Source organism: Natrix helvetica, assembly GCF_964273705.1.
Source record: "Natrix helvetica genome assembly, chromosome: 8".
In the NCBI taxonomy this organism is placed as follows: Eukaryota; Metazoa; Chordata; class Lepidosauria; order Squamata; family Natricidae; genus Natrix; species Natrix helvetica.
Genome location: NC_138559.1, coordinates 5697781 through 5711684, shown reverse-complemented (window position 1 = coordinate 5711684; position 13904 = coordinate 5697781). Strand labels below are relative to the sequence as shown.

The 13904-nt window shown below is 45.4% G+C and overlaps 1 protein-coding gene across 1 annotated transcript; it reads left to right on the top strand.

Moving 5' to 3' along the window:
• Positions 1-3612: 3612 nt before the first annotated feature.
• PURB (purine rich element binding protein B) lies at positions 3613-10992 on the top strand. The gene has a single exon (XM_081960504.1). The coding sequence runs from the start codon at positions 3717-3719 to the stop codon at positions 4767-4769; it is 1053 nt and encodes a 350-aa protein (XP_081816630.1). The 5' UTR covers positions 3613-3716; the 3' UTR covers positions 4770-10992.
• Positions 10993-13904: the final 2912 nt, after the last annotated feature.

Here is a 13904-nt window from a genome sequence, read left to right as displayed (position 1 = left end):
AAGGACCAACATATTGTCTCCAAACCACGAAAGCAACCCGTCCACCTCATCTCGATAAACAGACTCATTCCACTCCAGAGATGAGTCCCACCACTGAGTAAGACTGCGCTTGGACTATGGTATCCAGTTCTGGGCACAATATAAAAGAGATTGAGACTCTGGAAAGAGCGCAAGAAGAGCAACAAAGTTAGCGGGCTGGAGACTAAAACATACAGTTACAGGATTTGAGAAGTCTAATCTAATGAAAAGAAGGACTAAGGGAGACATGAAAGCAGTGTTTCAATATTTAATGGGCTCCTACAAAGACGAGCGAGTCAAAATTATTTTCCAAAGCACCAGAAGCCAAGACAAGAAACAATGGATGGAAACTAACCAAGGAGAAGCAACCTAGAACTGAGGAGGAATTTCCTGACAGTGAGAACAATTAACCAGTGTGAAAAGCTTTCCTTCAGAAGTTGTGGGTGCTTCATCACTGGAGGCTTTCAAAAAGAGACTAGATAGACACATGTCTGAAATGGTATAGGAAGACTTTTGAAGACTCCCATCCAACTGTATTCTTCTTCCATGAAGTTTTTACCCCCACCTTTCAATCTAATGGCCCCGGTTCTTTAGCTGATCAACCTTCCAATTTGCCCCAATAGTGCTTAGAAATTCTCTGAGCCTCTTCTTCTTCAGTTTCCAATCTTCTTCCTTATCTATGATTTCCTTCTTTGGGAATTTCATTTTCTCTTGGTTCAGCACTGTTCTTATTGTCCTTCCCCATTTTATCCCCTACTCTGTGCTTCTCTCAGGCTGATCATTAACCTGAGCTGTCAATCCCACGCACACATTTTGCTTCATAGCCGGCAAGTAAATTGCATGGGGTTGGGTTTTTTGTTTGCTTCCTCTCGTTTTCTGGCGGGTTAAAATGGCTGTGGATACTTCATGACATCACCTCTGCTCAATCAGTGCTAGAAAGTTTAAAACCGGAAGAGATATTGCAGCCTACTTCGACCACAATTCTCCAGCAGCTTTGCAGGGAAAGAACATTCCCTGCCATTGTCCCAAGTCCTGCGTGCCAAGCGACCCCACCCTCAAAAGGCATTGCATCCCAAGTGCTAGTGGGACAGGATTTTCTCTGCAGCCGTTTCCTTGCTCAACATGCTGCCCCCATCTTCCACTTGGAAATGGGTAAAATGGGGCAGAGAGTCAAGCTGATCCATAAACAGCTGTGGAGGAATTGCTAAACGTCTGTAGAGATTCTCCATCATCCAGGTCACAAGTGCTTTTTTCAGGAGGCAACTGGATTTTCTTGATGTTGTTTTGAAGATATTTCGCTTCTTATCCAAGAAGCTTCTTCAACTCTGACAGGATGGTGGGGAAATAGGATTTATATTCCTTGTAGACAGCTGGTCATTTGCATCCTTTTAGAGGGTCCTTGAAGCACTTGGAGGTTTATCTGTGTCCTCAAGATCACCTGAGTAGTGCAAACGGTTCCTAGTCTGCAATTTTTCATCTGGAAATCCATTCCTACTCCCACATCATTCAAGGGGTATCCATCCCAAACTGTACAGCTAAAGGTCTGTAGAGATTCTCAGTCCTCCAGGTCATGGATGTCCCAAAGGTGCTTTTTTAAAGAAGCAACTGAACTTTCTTGTTTTTTTCTTTGAAGATGTTTTGCTTCTCATCCAAGGAGCTTCTTCAACTCTGACTGCATGGTGGGGAAATGGAAGGGTTTCCATATTCCTTGTGAATGACCTCTAATTATATTCCTCCCCCAATGACCAGCTGTCTGCAAGGAGTATAAATCCTTCCACTCCCCCAACCAGTCAGAGGTGAAGAAGCTTCTTGGATGAGAAGCGAAACATCTTCAAAGAAAAAACAAGAAAGTCCAGTTGCCTCCAGAAAAAGCACCTTTGGGGCAAGCATGACCCGGAGGACGGAGAATCTCTACAGGCTTTTAGCAATTCTCCCATGGATGTTTGGATCAGCTTGGCTCTCTGCCCCCTTTTGCCCATTTGCAAAAGGAAGGTGAAGGCAGCATGTCGAGCAAGGAAACTGCAGCAGAGAAAATCCCTGTCCCACTGGCACATGGGATGCGATGCCTTTGCAGGGTGGGGATGCTTGGCACGCAGGGATTCTACTCGGGTCCTGGGAAGGCTGCTCCGTTTGTTCCTCGGAGCAATAGCCACGTCTCGCCTGGGCTGGAAAGTCAGGACAGGGGATATATCTGCACGCTGCCACTTTGCATCCAGAACCTCACACGACCCTCCGTCCGTTTGCTGCGTGGCCGCTTGGCTTCCAAATCATATCAAGATTTATATTGATATTGTTTCCTGATTGCTTATTTGTACCCTACGACTATCATTAAGTGTTGTACCTTCTGATTCTTGACGAATGTATCTTGTCTTTTTATATACACTGAGAGCATCTGCACCAAAGACAAATTCCTTGTGTGTCTAATCACACTTGGCCAATAAAGAATTCTATCCTATCCTGTCCTATCCTATTCTGTATCCTATTCCATATTGTATTCTAATACTAATTCTATTCTATTCTCTATTTTGTAGCCTTTTCTCTATTGTAATTCTATTCTATTCTGTTTTGTATTCTATTCTATTCTCCATTCCAATATTCTATTCTTTTCTAATTTTCTTCTATTTTATCCTATCCTAATTCTTTTTCTATTCTATTTCTAGCTGGGGATCGAGAACAGGTTGCAACGCTTCCCCGTCCTAGCAGCCTCTGCATCACGTCGGGAAGGGCGTGCACGCGTGTCTCGCTCCCATGGCAGGGAGAAGCCCGTGCAAGCAACGCCCCGAAGGGGCTTCTCCACTTCGCAGGGCAGTCGGTCGCTCCCGGCTTCCAGTTTGCCATGAGGGAGGCTGTCTCCCTTCCCCGAAAGGCTGGGCGACGACTCCCCTCTCGCCCCCACCCCACCCCACCCCAGCGGGGGTTGGGAACCATGGGAGATGTCGTCGTCGTCCTCCAGAAACCTAACGGAGGGGAGAGAAGCGGCACGCTACCGTTCCTGAAGTTTCCCCGCGGGGAGTGGAGAAAGGGAGGCTGCGGGGATCCGAGGGGCGAGGCGGCGCGCGAAGCTCCGCGCGCATCCGGTCGAGCCGGCGCGCGCATACCGAGGGCGAGCCGGAGTGCGCGCGCGAGAGAGAGATGGGGAGGGAAAGAGTGAGGGGAGGGGGTGGGAAAGAGTCAGCGCGGCCTCGCCCTTGTCGCAGGGAAGCGGAAGAAGGGAGCGGGCGGAAGACGTCACCGCTACGACGGAAGAGCGGGTGGGGGCTCTCGCTCTCGCTCTCTGTAGAGGACTCTGAGGGAAGAGAAAAAGGACCGAGCTTTGAGTTCTGTTTGCGTGAGGGGAGGGGCAAAGCTTCCGGCGTCGGCCGCCCGCGCGCGCGTTGGGAGACGAGTGAGGGGGGGGGAAGCGCGCGCAAGGCAGGTGACTGCCGGAAATCGGGGGTGGAGGCGGCTGAGGCGTCGTCGGCTGAGGCAGAGCGCGAGGCCAGGCGCGCGCGCTCTCTCCCTCCCGCTCCCTTAACCCCCACCCACCCTTTCCCCGTCTCGGGGGCGCGCGTGCGTGCGTGCGCGTGGACGCCTGCGCCTCAGCGTCTGAGGAGAAGAGCGAGAGAGGCGGAGGAGAAGGAAGGAAGGAAGGCAGGCAGACCGGGGCTGGGCCTGACGGCGGCGGCGGCAGCAGCAGGAGAAGGACTCGGGCGGAGAAGATGGCGGATGGGGACAGCGGGAGCGAGCGAGGCGGCAGTGGAGGCGGCGGAGGAAGCGGTGGCGGCGGAGGAGGCGGCGGGGGCTTCCAGGGCCACCGAGGCGGCGGAGGCGGAGGCCCCGGTGGTGGCGGCGGCGGCCCGGGCCCGGAGCAGGAGACGCAGGAGCTGGCCTCGAAGCGCCTGGACATCCAGAACAAGCGCTTCTACCTGGACGTCAAGCAGAACGCCAAGGGCCGCTTCCTGAAGATCGCCGAGGTGGGCGCGGGGGGCTCCAAGAGCCGCCTCACCCTCTCCATGGCCGTCGCCGCCGAGTTCCGAGACTACCTGGGGGACTTCATCGAGCACTACGCCCAGCTGGGGCCCAGCAGCCCCGAGCAGCTCGCCCAGGCCTCCCCGGGCGGAGAGGACGGCGGCGGCGGCGCGGGGGGTCCCCGGCGGGCCCTCAAGAGCGAGTTCCTGGTGCGGGAGAACCGCAAATACTACCTGGACCTGAAGGAGAACCAGCGGGGACGTTTCCTCCGCATCCGCCAGACCATCAACCGCGGGCCCGGAGGAGGCGGCGGGGCGGGCTTCCCCGGCGGGCCCCCGGGCCTCCAGAGCGGCCAGACCATCGCCTTGCCGGCCCAGGGCCTCATCGAGTTCCGCGACGCCCTGGCCAAGCTGATCGATGACTACGGCGTCGACGAGGACGAGCTGGGCGGCGGTCCCGGCGGGGGCCCCGGAGGCGGCGGCGGAGGCCTGTACGGGGAGCTCCCCGAGGGCACCTCCATCACGGTGGACTCCAAGCGCTTCTTCTTCGACGTGGGCTGCAACAAGTACGGCGTCTTCCTGCGCGTCAGCGAGGTGAAGCCTTCCTACCGCAACGCCATCACCGTGCCCTACAAGGCCTGGGCCAAGTTCGGCGGCGCCTTCTGCCGCTACGCCGACGAGATGCGAGACATCCAGGAACGCCAGCGGGACAAGCTCTACGACCGGCGAGCCGGGACGGCCGGCCCGGGCAGCGGCAGCGGCGCCGGGGACGACTCCGACGGGGATGATGTGGACGACGATTGAGCCTCTTTTCTTCCTCCTATTCCTCTTCCTCCTCTCCAAACCCCTCTTTCCCTCCCCCCAGCCGCCGCTATACGGGGAGGAGGGTTGTCCCCCCCCTCCATGGACCAGGGAGGAGGAGGAGTGGATGGAAATGGGGCGCAGGGCAACCTGATCCTAAGCTTCCTTCTCCCGGAGGAGAGAGAGAGGAGCCCTGCCCTGCCTCCACCCACCGCTTCTGAATTGCCTCCTTTCCCACTCTGTTGCCCCCCTCTCCTCCCTCCCTCCAGGATACAGCATCTGTCCTTGTGAATTGGCCCAGCTTTCAGCTCACCCCCGCCCCCCAGGCTTGCCATCCTCTTTGCCCCAGAAAGAGAGAGAGAGAGAGAGAGAGTCCTTCCCTGCGATGGCGACCTCAGTTAACCTCCGTCCTCCTGGCCTGCAGAGTGGAGAAAAAGGGGATCCTTTCCACCATTGATCAGTTCAAGCTTCCCAAGGCTTCTCATCTGCACCCCACCCCACCCATCCCATGGCTGAAATGTGTGGTGTCTTTTTTTCCCCCACCCACCTACTTACATCCCCTCCCTTTTAATTTATTGGAGGGGGGGCGAAATTAGGGAGAGAATTTCATCTTGGGTCTCCTCTCTCTCTTCTTCTCGATGCCCTCCCCTCTCCTGCATTTTTAAGCTCTTGTGTTCTTCCTCTTCCTTCTCCTTCGCCGCCGCTCTCAAAAACCAGCATTCTTGGAGACTGCGTGGCCACTGAGCACAGTCGGAAAAGGAAGAAGAGAAGCTGGCACAGCTATCCAAGTCCAGCAGCCTAACGGGGCAAGTTGTTAACAAAAACCCAGGATCGTGATCGTAGCCCAACTTGAAGGGGAAGGTTGAAGCCCAAGGCAGATGGCAGAGTTGAAATGGGATTGGGGGGGGGGGGCAGAGAAGGGAGGGAGAGACAGGAAAAATGGCCGAAACAACCCTGAGAATGTTCCGAAAGATGAGTTGGAATAGGGATGGAGCCTGTATCTGGACTGACGTCCACTGATCTTCTCCTCCTCCTAAATTTTTACCCGTAAAGCTACAGGTGCCTGAACTGGAATCGATAACGAAATTATTATTCTAACTGTTGGCAGGTCATAATGAGTTTTTTTCCCCTTTCTCCTCCTTAGGGGTGGGGGTGGGGGGTTTGCAAAGAGGCAGGTTCAAAAGAAGAAAAAAAAGGCATAAAGCACAAGGAATGCAGTGGACTAGTTGCTGTTCATTGAAAGTTCTTCCCCTTCTCTCTAAATAAGGTGAAAGAGCAAAATGGCTTTAGGCTTTAGTAGGAAGTGAAAATTGGAGCTGCCTTTCTCTGGGCTTTTTTTTTCCCTTAAAAAAAAAAGATGATCTATTCCAGTAAGGTGGAATCTGTTCTGCAACTCGCCGGGTTTGTAAATAAACCCAAAAAAAGCATTAAAATCTGGTAAAAAGAGAACAAATGTGAGGCTTCAAGTCTAATAAATAAATAAATACGAGAGGGAAACGGAAAGCTGCTTTCACCATGCAAATAAGTGGACATGTTCTATGAAAATAGACACCAAGAACCTCAGGTCCAGAAGTCCAGCATCTGTTGTTGTTTTAACAAGATTTTTTTAACAACCAGAAGAGAACACAATCCCATTTCCTCAGTACCTCACGTTAATGTCAACAGCAATGGATTGTTCAGAGCACCGTCTGCCCTCTGGGAGGTTCATCATCATTGTCATCATAAAACAAAAGAGCAGAATCAAGCCACGTTCTGTGACCATGAACACGAGCAGCATCTTAACCACCTTCAAATTTTACTATAGACTGGCTACTGCCTATTCGTCCAGTTGTCTTTCCCAAACAGAGTTGGGTCTCCCCACCCAAAGAATTGCCTCATCTATATTTTAAATGGATTCTTACCTAAAATGATATTTTTTTAAACAAATGAAGTCAGTCCTATTCCCTCTTTTTAAAAAAAGTGTTTTTAGCTACAACATTATATACTAGCAACTTTGAATTGAATGGAAATTGCGTACTGTTCATTACAAAGTTTCGGGTATTGTTTGTGTGACATCTTAAAAAGAGGCAGGTAAAGCTTCCTCTACAATCTTTTTAAATTTTGCATGCCTGTCTTTATTTGAGCTGCCTTTTTAATTTATTGCATACCCTTATTTTCCTTATTTTGGCATTGCTCTTCTCTATACTGTCTTTGTTTTGTATTTATTAGAAAGCAAAGAGGCATATAAAAGGCGTTTTCCTCACTCAGTTCTTGCTGCAGTAAGGAAATTGGCTAGAATTTTTCTTTAAAAAATATTGGGTTTTGCTACAAAGCTAAGCAAATGTCAGATTAGTTTATCACAAGCATTGATTGTTTATTTTAAAAGCTGTTCCTTTATTCCATGTGTTCATGGTAGATCTTATACCCTTGGAAAAAAAAACCAACCTTCCTTTCCATTTTTCTCCGTTGCAAAGAACTTGTTTCCTGAATTGTAATGGGAGCAATAGTATTTCTTGATGTTTTAATTACGTCCATATACTTGTACTGTATTTTGTACTCTCCGAGGCAGCTGTTTTCAATAATGTCCTGCTGTATTTACCTATGTATTTTTTTTTGTTCTATTGTATTTAGTTCTTTGCTACGGAGAACAATATTCACCCACCCACCCCCCAAAAAAATCAGCGTACAAAGATCGCAGCCTGGCTAGGACTGCAGAGAACTCTGCTTTTTACTAATAAGACTATAAAAGGCAGCAGTGAAAATGGAGGCTGCAAATGCTTAATCTCTATTGCTGTAACTCTTCATTCAATTTAAAACAGTGAATAATACTTGTATAGACCAACATTTTTTGTTGCGTTAGTGGTAATCGATTCCCTCCCTTTCCCCTTTTTATTATTTGGTTTTGTTTTGTTTTGTTGCTCAGCTGCCATGAGCCAGTTCTTGCAAAGATGCAGTACCTCTCCTTTTCAGGAGAATCTTTGGGGGGAGTGGGTGTGTGTGTTTTGGGCTGAATTGTTGTAGTAATTAGCCTTACCTTTGTATTACATGGTAGTGGCAGGAGTTTGACTGTCCCTGGCCAGTAGCTATAATAAGCTATAATTAGCTGCCCAAAAAGTATGTGGAAGCGGACAGAATGGCATATCAGTTGTTTAGCAAGGAGCGTTGCCATATATGGTGTTGCCTCTGGCAACCAGGAAGAGGCATTGCAGTCCCAACTAAACTGATATTGGGTATACCAAGTGATACATGACCCTTCAAGGTGTGTCGTTAGGGTGGCAGTGCAAGATATCCGTGGGGATACTAAGGTGTTGGGCCTGCTTGTGCTCACGTATAAGTTATAGGCGTTTTTAATGAATTCCACAAATGTTGAGGCTATTGTGCTACGTTAGGTTAATACCCAAGAGTCATTCTAGAGAGAAATTAATTCTGGTGCCACCAGCTTTGCTTAGATGCAGCGTATTTCAGCAAGGAAGCCTTCCCTTCTGCTTGTTGGAGAACGGGAAAAGAGTTGCCTGAAATCTATACATATATATATATATAGTGGAGGCTGCAGAGATATTTTTCAAATTAATTTGGCCTCTGCTGGAGAGGGCGCCTCCATTACTTACGGCTAAGCATTTAGAAACCTCTGCCTTCCCAGCTGCTACCACCATCTTGCACAGACCATATCTGAACGTATTGCATCCCTGCGCTCTATGTCTGGTAGTTCGCCTCAGCGACCGGTTTCTGCAGATTGCAAGCGGGCACCTTGGTGTCCCGTTTGGGCGAGCCGCTGTCCACGCGGGGCCCGTGTTCAACCCCGTTAGGAAAACCCCCATTGCCCTGGAGATTCCACCCAAAGCCAGTGAACTTTTAGTATTCCTGTTATACTCCCGTGCTTAAATGTCCATTCAAGTAACGAAAAGCTTCTCTATTCTTGGTGCTGCAGTTTTAACTCATATCCTTGATCTCTTTCTGCAGCGATGTTTGTGGACCGTGTGCCGATGTGTTCTACAAGCGGCCACATCCTTGCACACCTTCACGATGGAAACGAGCGTGATAATATCCTGGGGAGGTTTGGGAGTGGAGCTGTGGGAACGTGAGGTGTGTCGATTGAGGCGGCTTGTGGACTGCACTGTCATCTTTACGTGTAGATTTTGTAGAGGGGAGGGCGGGAGAAATGGCTAACCTCTGTATCTGGCATTTCTAGCCATTGCCCTTAGAATGGTGCATCTGCTGTACAAACAAAATGTAAATCTTGTATAGCACCAAATGTTGTAAATACGCGAGACATACAGGTATAAAACGCCCATAGTTTTAGCTCACATCTAGTTATGGGCCATGTTCCTATTTCCATAGCTATCTGCTTCAGAGTGATTGCAAGCCCTAACCGAGGAGGCTTGAGTTCTTCTATTTTTCCTCAAAAGAGAAAGCAATTCAGATTGCTTCCCCTGGAATCCTCTTTGCACAAAAATCACAGATTATTATTTTTTTTAAGCAAGATTTTAGCTTCTGCTTTAGTGTCTCTAAAAAAAACCCGACTGAAACGGTCCTGTCCTTGCTTGTACTTTTCTGGATAATGGCCGCAAGAGGCAGGTTTCAATAAAACCCCTCATATTGAGTGGTCCCTTTGTTGACTGCACACTTCAGGTATTGGAATAGCTGAAGATGGTTTTTGATTTACTCCCGTCATTTAAAAAGAGAAAAAAAAGGTGTAATATATGTGATTCTACAAGACATCTGAAAAGTGACTAACTCAGGCTGCTTTTCTCGTGTGAGGGTGGCAGTTTTGTGATTTTGGTAGAAAAAAATGTTCATTGCATAAACATGCTTTTGGACGTCTCAAAGTTTTAATAGAAAGATGATGGTACTTTATCTGATGCACAATTTAATCTCTCAGCAGATATTCACTTTTTTTGTTTCTTTCTTTTAAAAAAAAACAAAAATGTGGCCTTGACTCTTCAAAGAAAGGAAAGAGAAGCTTTCCCTATATGTAAGTGGCACTTTCTTTGGCTTCAAAACTATTCTGATTCTGCAAAGTTCTTCGTAGACATGATATTGATATGCTTCCTTTTACAAGCAGGTGAAATGGTCGATGTATTGAAATATGTTTGCTATGAATTTCGTTTTATTAGAGGAACAGGAATGCCTGAGGCTAAATAACTAAAACCTAAAGGACCATTATGCTCATTTAAAAATAGCACTTATCACTATTATTTATGAAGAAATGCAGTGTAGATAATGTTAGTTTCACCTAGCACAATCTTACAGGCACAGCAGCTACAATACAGACTTGATGGGTTTATGTCAGATGCTTGGTAATTTTTGTAGCATATCTGGGGGGATAGTTTGATAGGAATGCTTCCAAATATCTAGTGCCCATCTCAATTTTTTTTAAAAAAAATGTAGAAAGAAGGCAGCAATCAGATTTGCTGTGCAGTGATAACTCTTCCCAAGTCAGTACAAACACCAAGTAGTCACAGGTATATTTCTTGATTCTTCGTTCACACCAGTGAACAACCCCATAGTGTAAAAGCCTAATCTTCATGTTCCCTTGGCCTGAAATATAATCTGTGGTACTCTTGATTCCAGGTGTATGAGAGGTTTTCCGAAATCTTGCCTTCTTGTCAGTATTGCAGCTTTTGATAGTTTAGTGTCAGCGGAATTGCAATAGTTAGATGTTGTGCTTGAGCATTCACCAAATCCTTTTGATTGAGGATATTTTTCCCCTTAAATTGAGGATTTTTTTCCCTTAAATTTTGCATAGATTGCAATGATTTAATAGATTATGACTGCAGGGGAAAGAAAAGTGTGGTTGAAGTGGAATAATTCGCATCCCCCTCCCCTTTCGCAGGTTCCAAGAAACCTCAGCTTTTGCACTTTGTAGCTTTTATAGCCATTAATGATTAAACACACACACATACACACACCAAGATTATGCTTTGTTTAGTTTTGGAGATAATGTGACATTCACGAGAGGAACGTAGCAAAATCCAATCGCTGTCTTCTGCAGGATTAAAAGAAATTTTAATATCTGAAGCAAACATTCAAACATTGGGATGTAACCATGGATGGATTACTACCTCTTGTACCTGTAAAATCACGGTTATCTGCAATGGTGCTAGACTAATTTCACCTTAAATATACTTACATGGCTTCTCTATCATAATGTATAGTGGAGTTGTTTTTCTTTTTCCATTGTGAAATTCCCTGTTCTGGTCAAGACATTAAAACAACTATCATGTATGGTTGTAAAAAAAAAATAGAACAGTTACCAAATGGAGATACAGAGTGGAACAGCAACTTTTTATTAGCTTGAGCTAAACTGGATTTTTCAGACAGCAACATGTGCTCTCTATAGCCTAACAAGCCATTTTTCCAGGGAGGGTTTTTTTGGAATAAAGTTTGTAGCACAGAGGAGTTCTAGTTTGTCAAGAGAAAAAGCCCAAAATTACGCTCAGCGCCTACAATTCCACTGCATACAATGAAAGATTTGTGGCCTCTGATTTTCAGCATACATTCTATGATTGTGGAATTTAAACCCAGCTATGTTTATTAATTTGTGCCTAATTTGACACTAATGTGAATAAAATAATAGACACTCCATAGGAGTAGAATTCTGGCCAATGGGATTGCTCCCAATGGCAGTTCCATCCTTGCTTATCTTTCACAATTGGAAGTTTTCTACTGAGAATCATTAGTCTGCCAACATGTTTACTTAAATAAGGAATATTGATGAATTTACATAGGAGTGAAAGTGTTCTTTTGCTACTCTCTTGCTCCCGCCCCTCCATTTTAGGAGACCTAGTGCTCACAGTTCCAATATCTACTAACAAAATGCCAACAAAAGTTTATCTCTGAAATTCGGTGTAAGGAAGGTTTAGTGTGCTTTTTCAAAGCCATTTGTAAAATGCTGCTATGTAGCCTTAATATTGTAATGTATTGTTTGTGTGTGTGTGTGTGTGTGTGTGTGTGTATATATATATATGTATGTATGTATGTATGTATGTATGTATGTATGTATGAACATATACACTTAAGTACAAATTAAGTTAACCACAGCCAAGAAGCAGAAGGTTGTGTGGTTTGTTGAAGCTGGCTCCTGCTTTGCGTAGCCAAGATAGATTGTATTTAAAACTTGCAGAATGAAAAATAACTTAAAACAGCAGTCACTGCTTGTCATTTTCACCCAGGCAAATGTCCAAGGCCAATTTTTTAAATTTCTTCCCCTGTTGTTTTTTTCCCCCCTGAAAGCCCTTCTGGTTAGAAAATTCCCACATTTGAACTTAAGTGGGATTTACAAGCAGAATACACCTTAAGATTTTTCATTTTTTTCTCCCCTCGTGAAAATTAGAAATATTGGCCCATTATATTTCAATTTAAGACTATGCTAAGTGGGTAGCTGAGTGATGTGGCTTGTGCAGAATCCCTGAATAGTTGAACCCGGTCATTTTTTGGTAGAAGAGCTGGCAGAACTTTGGTAGACACTACCTATTCATGAAGCTGCTGTGAACTTTTTCCCTTTGAATGTCGGTCTTGTGTTTAATCGAATAACCCCTTGTTATGGTTACCGAAAGTAGAGGCTCATCGCTTCTAGTTTCTGAAAAGGTTAGCAGAAGGATGATCCTTAACACTTCTGCACAAGAAGGGGTTTTTTTTCTCCCCTAACTGATCATCGTCTATGGATCCAGGGCTCCTCCGTGTTTAACAAGTGTGCTAGACAAAGCTAAGAACTCCTCCCCTCTCCGTGAGAAGACTTTTGCAGTGTCACTGGTTCTCCAAGTGATGCACAAGCCAGGAGAAACCCACTTGAAATAGATTTTCCAAGGTTGGAACATACAAAAAAAACCCCAAACCCAATGAGCTTTGAACAGCCGCTGTTCTTGTGGTGAGGAGTTTATTCTTGCTAATGTTACGTTGCCAGGCCTTGGAGTGCTGGCAGTCTTCCACGTTCTCCCAAAAACCACTGGAACAAGCACTTTCGTTCCGATTTTGGAAACCCTGCTCTCTTTTTTTTTTTTTGCAACTTAAGTTGAACAAACATTTGCACAACTGGTGGATTTTTCAAGCAAATGTTCTGTATTGGAACAACCCAAAGGGGCTCATAATCAAGGCGTCCCCCATAGTAGTGAATTATGTCACTAAGTGTTCTTGCCAGTGGGTTTCTCAAAAGCTAAAGGTCAGGATGATGAAGGGGGAAATGTTATGGGGAACCAGTACAGCCAGGGTGTGGAAATGTCCAGAAGTAAGCAAATAATTTGAGTTTGATGTGGCATTCACCCAAACTTGTGCAAGTGATAATTGATCTTAAAAAGATATAATCAGCCAACCCATTTGTAAATATACACATGTTTGTATATTGTATACATAGAAACATGTCCGTGTACATGTGTATGCATTTATAAAATTGTTTCTCTGCTAGATGCAAAAGTAGCTCTAATTTTATTTTATTTTTTATATATATATATATATATATATATATATATATATATATATATATATATATATATATATATATATATATATATATATATATATATATATATATATATATATATATATATATATATATATATATATATATACACATACATACATACATACACACACATATACACAAAAAAGGCTCCTCTCTATAAATATATAAATGCTAGAAATTTGTAGTAATATAGGACTGATTTCAGGAATATCTGCTGAGAGACCAAAAAGTTCACTTTTAAGTACCTTGATTAAAAAATTAAAATAAAGTTTATTCCTCGTTTATTTTTTTATTAAAATTTAAATGCACTTTAACTGGCAACCTACATACGCAGATCTAGCTGCATGGTGCAGTTTCAGGCTTAGAAGTGTGGTAAAAGTGCAGCACCCATTGAAAAAGACCGAAGATTCCTTTCTCACCTGCCAAGCAGAGCGCTGGAAATGAGTTCAAATCCTCGGCAGGGTCAAGAGCTGCCTGTTGTCTTGCTGCCCATTGGCTGAAGCTTAAGGGGGGGGAGCGCGGGGGTGGGGGCTAGCAGGACTGCTTTTTAAAGAGGCTGTTGTCAAATTAGGCAGGTCCTGGATTTACCACTAGCTAACTAGCAAAAAGAAAAAAGAAAAAGAAGAATGTCCACATGACCTGAATAATGCTAGTTGAGCACTCCTTAAAATAGCAGGTTTTTGCAAATGGAGTTTTACAGT